This window comes from Taudactylus pleione, unplaced genomic scaffold (genome assembly GCF_031769625.1).
Source record: "Taudactylus pleione unplaced genomic scaffold, aTauple2 ptg000135l, whole genome shotgun sequence".
Lineage (NCBI taxonomy): Eukaryota > Metazoa > Chordata > Amphibia > Anura > Myobatrachidae > Taudactylus > Taudactylus pleione.
Window position 1 is genome coordinate 4,881,649 of NW_028284537.1, and position 7,046 is coordinate 4,888,694.

Sequence of the window (7,046 nt, forward strand, 5' to 3'; positions counted from 1 at the left end):
GGATTAATTCACAGCAAAGTAAAATACAACTGCACAAATAGGAAGCAACATAACATAGTAATTGGAATATTAACTGTGAAATGCAGCTACAGAATGAGGCCCCCAAAAAAAGGCACAACTGCAAATGCAGCAAATAGCAAGTGAGACACAGAGCAACGTGGCATTAGTAAAAATGACTAGAGATGGGCGGTGCGGCTTTGGCTCTGATTTTCCCGCCAAGCTCAGATCTCAGAATGAGGCAGAACGAGGCAAAACATCATCTTATGTGAATAAAACGTCATCTTTCTCGGACATCTGTGCCGATATGTCCGTGAAAGATTATTTTTGCCTCGTTCACAGATCCGAACTTGGCGGGATGATCAGAGCTAAAACTGAACCACTCATCCCTAAAAATGACAAGATAGGGGGGAAGACAGAAGGTAACGCCTCACATTACCAGCAAATTGGGGGAGGGGGGGTTCAGCAGCCACATTTCTTAATTTGTACCACTCAGTAATAGCAAAACTTCTGTAAACCTGATGTTTAGTAGCAGTGGGGCAACAAATCACTATAGCCTTCCCACATGCATGCAGCGATCCAGCAGGCTGCACCGCCACTAAGGGGCGGATTCTGAGTCACATGGAGACTGGCTGTAGTTTCGGGTAGCAGCGGAAGCCAATGAGAGTATATGTTCAACTAATGCGGGGGCTCATGCACGTGCAAGCAGGAACCCGCGCTGCCATTGATTTTATGCAGGCAGTCGCAAGCATCATCATTAGTATCTGCACGTGTACCAGCCCCATTCTAGGTGCCGGCGATCCGTCAGAGACAAGCGTTTCTTCCCCGTACGCAGGACTCAGAATCACACGCAGCCTATAATACACGCCCACCTCGCTCCCATGACACTCCCAGGATGATTACGTGCCATCGCTTGTCCTTGCCCATTTCACCACCCGAAACGCCCCACTTTCAAGGAAAACAGATCCGGCCAAATTGTGTCTCTTCAGCGCATGCAAAATCACGCCGTTTACGTCTGTGAAGAGAGATCCATGCGACTCAGAACCAGCTCTTAAGACATTTGCAATACTGTCAGAATGTTGTAGCCCAGTGACCCCCAATGCTGTAACTACCACAGCAGCAACATGCATAGTTACTATATGTTACCGAGGGCTCCACACAAAAGGTCAACAGTGAAAAGGTCGACAATCATTTGGTCAACAGGTACAAAAAGGTCAACATGTGCAAAAAAGGTTGACACTTACATGATCGACATGATTTTTAAGGGTTAGGCACTCACCAGTGGTTAGGGTAGGCTGCAGAAGGGACGATTAGGTTTAGGCACCAAGGGGAGGGTTAAAATTAGGACAAAGGTAAAGATTGGAGTTAGAAAAAAAAAAAAAAAGTCGACCATTTCTGTGTTAACCATTTGAACCTGTCGACCTTTTGAACTGTCTACCTTTTGTCATGTCGGCCAAATGATTGTCAACCTCTTTTATTGTCGATCTTTTGTATCACACATGGGGGTATATTTACTAAAGTGAGAGTTTTTAGAAGTGGATATGTTGCCCATAACAACCAATCACATTCTAGCTATTATCTTCTTGATGGTACTAGTTAACTGTTAAGTAGAATTGGATTGGTTGCTATGGGCAACATCACTTCTAAAAACTCTCACTTTAGTAATTATACCCCATGGTTACCAAAAAGGGGGGACGAAAATAAGAATCTTTGCTAGGGGCACTCTTGTTGGGATGCAGTATATTTACCGGCGTCCGAATCCCGACTCTGTACTAAAGATAGGCGTCTAAACACCGACGCCTGTCTTTAGCCAGACGCCGAAATCCTGACGCCCAGCATCCGGAACGAAGGTAAGCGGGGTCTGTTCGCTGTTAGTCACGGGTGGAGGAGGGTTAGTTTTAGGCATCCCCGGGGGTGCCTAACCCTATGTCCCCCAGGGGGTGCCTAAAACTAACCCTCCCCCTCCCCACGGCTAACAGCAAACAGACCCCGCTTACCTTCGTTCAGGATGATGGCGTCTGGATTTCGGCGTCTGGCTAAAGATAGGCGTCTGTATTTAGGGTTAGGGTAAGGCTAGGGGAAGGGGGGGTTAAGGTTAGGCGTCCCTGGGGGGAAGATTGGGGTTAGGCACACTCTTGGGAGGGATAGGGTTGGTGGGAGAAGGGTTAGGGTACTTACCAGCCCCAGTCGGGTTCCTGACGGTTCGGGCTTCCAGCGTCTGTATTTAGTCCGCCGGCATTACATGCCGATTCCTTCGTGTTACTTAGAAGTTTTAATTAAGTAATCATTTAATCTCTTACTTGTTCTCTTGGTCTATAACTTTAATGTTCTTCCGGCCATTAAATATTTAGTCAGTGTGACAATAAACAAGAAGCAGCAGAAACGTAGAAAACAATCTGAAAAACTATTTTTACAGCTCTGAATGGGAGCAGATGCCTCGAAGGTTCCAGCAGCCTTTCAATACAATGTGAAAAAAGTTGTAAAACAAGTTTGAATTGGGTTTTACAACTTGACCTAAAGAGGAGAGGTCCAGTCACTTGTACTTAGGTCACAGAGATATTCAGCAACAAGATGAGAAAAACAAAAACATATAATAGTGCAGTGCACGGACTGCATGTCAACTACGCTCATGGAGAGCTGTAGAGATTCCAGAATAGGACAAGACCTCATGGTTTACCGATAGAGCAGCCAATGGTGGGCATAAAATCTGAACCATGTCATCAAGCTCCGCCAACACCAGCAAAAGCCAGGCAGCAGGGTTACGATGACTTGCACTATCACGCCAGTGCCACTTGGGGAGTACCGAGATGAGGAGAAGCTATATTTACTAAGTGTTGGTACAAAGCAGTAGATTTTCAGTTGTTTGGTCTCCAGTATTTAAAACGTCAATAACATCACATGCAATGGCTTTGCATTCAGTATTATAGCCGTATAAAGTCATGCCGGACCCTAGGAATCAGCAGCTTTGAAAACCCACCACTAAATAAGGGTTTGATTATTTCTGCAAACTGCGCAATGAAGTCCCGTCCACCTAGCCTTTTCCTAACTTCCATCCAGGTTTCCTGGAAACCAGGTTAGAAAAGTAGGCAAGCATGACTTTCACCGCCACAAACCAAAACAATATAAAAGAAAATGAAAATTAAAAGTGTAACTTATCATAACAATGTAATCAGTGGAGCGATCAATCATATCCAGACTTTTCCGGAAACCATGACGAAGTATTAAGAGTTGCAAACACAGCTTGTACATACATATGCTATCTCTGACATGTTTCAATCCTCCTTTGAAATCTGACTCAAGATTTAAAAAAAATCCAAGAGGAGCCATGAAACGCGTCGGGTCATGTGTATCTCTGCAAACAATCCTACTACCATATAGCGTCAATACGGAAAGCGTGCACACAGTGGGAGATCCGGGCATCACATTATGCAAAAGAACCAAGATCTGATTTAATGATGTGCTTATGTGGAAGCTGTTTCTGGTAGGAGCAACAACTCATTAATTGTGGAAGAAAAACATTTGTTTTGTCTCATGCTGCTCAATATTTATGTTCTCGTCGTGTTTTAATATTGTGTTAAGAATCATTCAAAGTTATATAATGCACTAGATTAGATTAGTGCTTTGTACTGCTTTTTTTTCTCCCATGGTTGAGGATATGTATCACTGGATGGAAAATTTCTCCTATGCAGAGTATCTGAACAACGTAAAGAAAGCCCCTATATATATACGTCACTTATTTCTGCATGTCTGCAGTCTCATCACGGTCTATGAGTACATTATAAAAGGGGGAATAAGAAGAATACCATTTCACTAAAGAATGTGCATTGACTTGTATAATTAATTGTATGATTTTATATATTTTTTTGATGCGCCAGATTTGTGTTTTCTAAAGTCTTCAGTAAATAGAATGCACGCTGCTATTAGGTTTACATAGAACCGGATCTAATAAAGTTACTGCGCAAGGAAGATCAATCAGACTCTAGCATGAAAAAGTAAAAATAAATAGTATAAAATATAAAAATATTAAGTAAAGTATTATATATTTCGGGGGGGGGGGTGGTAAGCGATCCCGGCGCTAATAATGCTGGTCAGAATCCCGGCAGTGTAATCCCAGCGGTGGACATCCCGATGCTTGTAGAGAAGTATATTAACACTTCCCCTAAACCTACCCCTAACCCACCATTCCCAGAGCCTAACCCTAACCACCCCCTCCGCAGGCTATCCCTAGCCCTCCCCCTAGTGCCTAACCCGAATACTCACTGTCTGGATCACAGTCATAGGAATTATGACTGCTGTCCGGATTCCGGCACAAGGATTCAGTCCGCCTGCATTGTCTGCGCTGAGATGGTGACTACATCCCATATTACGTCCCTGACGAAAGTTGTATAAACTGAAATACTTATAGGTCACTTTTCCCTAATTTCTTTATTATGTCATATAACTTTTTGATGTGTTACTGCAATGTACAGTATTTATGTGTTCTTTAGTCTTTTTACTATCTGAGCAGTTTGTGATGGTTGCTAGGATACTGGCTGGGCTTCTGGGTAGCGTGGTGATGCACATAGTTTTTTTTTTCAGAAGATATACAGACTCTCCCAAATCCAAAATGCTTGGGAACAGAAGTATTTTGGAAAATAGATTTTTCCGTATTTTGGAATATATGCATACAATAGGGGATGGGATCCGAGTCTAAACACAGAATGCATTTATGTTTCATATACACACAGCCTGAAGGTCATTTTATACAATACCTTTAATAATTTTGTGCATCAAACAAAGTTTGTGTACATTGAACCATCAGAAAGCAAAGATGTCACTATCTCAGTCATGCTGAAAATGTTCCGTATTTCGTAATATTTGGATATGGTATACTCAACGTGTGCATATATATATATATATATTTTTATTATTTTATTTTATTTTTTAAAGTACTCTCTGTCTGCTTTAAGCCCACATCAAACATTTTGTGTGACACAAGTGTAATGCGCTGGAGACAGATTCAATCAGATCTAGTTGCCAGGAAGACAACATAAATATATATATTTAATTTTATTTATTTTTTTTAAGTTCACCTTTCATATACCCCTTTTACACCAGAGCTAAAACCAGGGTTAACCAAGGTAGCTCCTTGGAGTAAAAGGGGACAGGGTTAGATTCCTGGGTCGAGTGACCCGGCGATCCAACCCAGGTAACTTGCAGGGTATAACACTGGAATGACCCGTGAAACCCTGCAGTGTAAACGGCGCGATCCAGGTCACGATGGCTTCAGTGGCTCTTTGAGATGACATAATCTCCAAGCGTCCACTTCCACAACGGAAGAGCAGGGTCACTGCAGACTCGGCTCCGATGTAACAGCACCGACTCGGGAATGTCCTGGGTCGGCGCCGGCTAAATTCCGGGTCTAATCCGGTTTGGAACCCTGTTCCAACCTCCGGATCAGACCCGGAATTCAGGTATAAAAGCGGTATTACTGGAACATATAAGCACTTGTATAAAGACCTGGTATTAGGTATCGTACGCTGGAGTATAACAGTAGGTGATTGAATGATTGAATTTAGACCCGGAATTTAGGTATAAAAGCGGTATTACTGGAACATATAAGCACTTGTATAAAGAACTGGCATTAGGTATCGTACTCTGGAGTACAACAGCAGGTGATTGAATTTCGGTGTAAATATTTGGCGTTCCACTAACTGGGTGAAAGTAACTATTGAAAAGTATTTTTTCCCCCATTATGTGACCAAATAAGGGTCTATTCAATTACGTGCTATGACGGCAATCCAACGCACAAACATACGGCCCATAGGTCAGCTGTTAAAACCCATTTTTTAATACACGCACCCCTGCGGGTCTCCAAACTAAAGTGTGCAGTTTAAGGGGGAAATCAGGCTAATTAGTAGTGCTGAAAGGTGGAGCTGTGTCCATGCCATTACAATGTTACATAGTGGGCATCGCCTGTCCCCCAATTGAATCAACTCCATAAGGTCTATGGGCTCTATTTACTAAGCCTTGGATGGAGATAAAGTCCCAGCCAATCAGCTCCTGTCATTATTCAAACACAGCCTGTGACATGGCAGTTAGGAGCTGATTGGTTGGGACTTTATCTCCATACACGGCTTAGTAAATAGACCCCTATATTTGCTATAAATACTGTTACAGCGATTTTTTTTTCTCCCCCTGGCACTGACTGACTGCTCCCCGGACTTCATACTCCAGAGATGAGCAACCCTGCAGCTCTACAGCTGTGCTGACACTACAAGTCCCAGCATACCCTCCAGCTCCCTATCCCGCAGTGACAGCTGCCTGCTGTGCTTACCAGCAGGGAAGTGAGGAAGTCTCTCCTCTCCATGTGTCAGCCAGCTGCAGGGACTCTTCCTCCTCCTGCACATCAGTCCATACACTGCTGCTGCTCACATGTCTGAAACAAGTATCAACACAGGGTGACCTATAGTGCGGGGACAACAGACTCATCCCTCGGCGAGCACGGCCTGGTGGGCCGACATTGACGTTACATAACGCAGGGTTATTCGCTGCTTGTCCTCTCTGCTGTCAAGCTCCTTTCAGTGCAAAGGGAAACTATGACTACATTTCTGTCTTCATTGCTGCCGCCATTTTGGTGAAGCCGACGCCTCTGATTCACTATGGTTTAATTCTGCCAAGGATTGTCAGCATCCTATAGCCCTGTACACTGCACACTATTCAGCAGACTCTGACACCTGATATTCCCAGGCTTGCTGGCCAGATTGCAATCAACTGCTGGCACATATCAGTGCTTCCTCCAGGCTCTTTGTAGTTCCACTTTTATTTTTTTTATATTTACAGATCATTATAAGCGCCAGTTATTGAAATGATTTTGTTAGCTGAAATAACTAGTAACAACAGCTGGCACACCCTGCATTGGCCATTTCATATGTGTCGGATAATATGCATGGTCGGTCTATTAAACATAACTAATTAAATGGAAGTAATTATTACGTTTATGACACAATTTGGAAAATTGTTAGTGCTGTCCGTGCATCGATAAAAATGGAATTGCATGAACATGCCTA

At 43.3% G+C, this 7,046-nt stretch overlaps 1 protein-coding gene across 1 annotated transcript in view; it reads right to left on the minus strand.

The window, feature by feature from the left end:
* Positions 1–6,451, minus strand: part of SLC25A26 (solute carrier family 25 member 26) — a 173,556-nt gene extending 167,105 nt beyond the window's left edge. The window contains exon 1 of the mRNA XM_088473382.1: positions 6,314–6,451. Coding sequence (XP_088329508.1) covers positions 6,314–6,346 — 33 coding nt within the window. The 5' untranslated portion in view covers positions 6,347–6,451. The remainder of the gene's footprint in view (positions 1–6,313) is intronic.
* Positions 6,452–7,046: the final 595 nt, after the last annotated feature.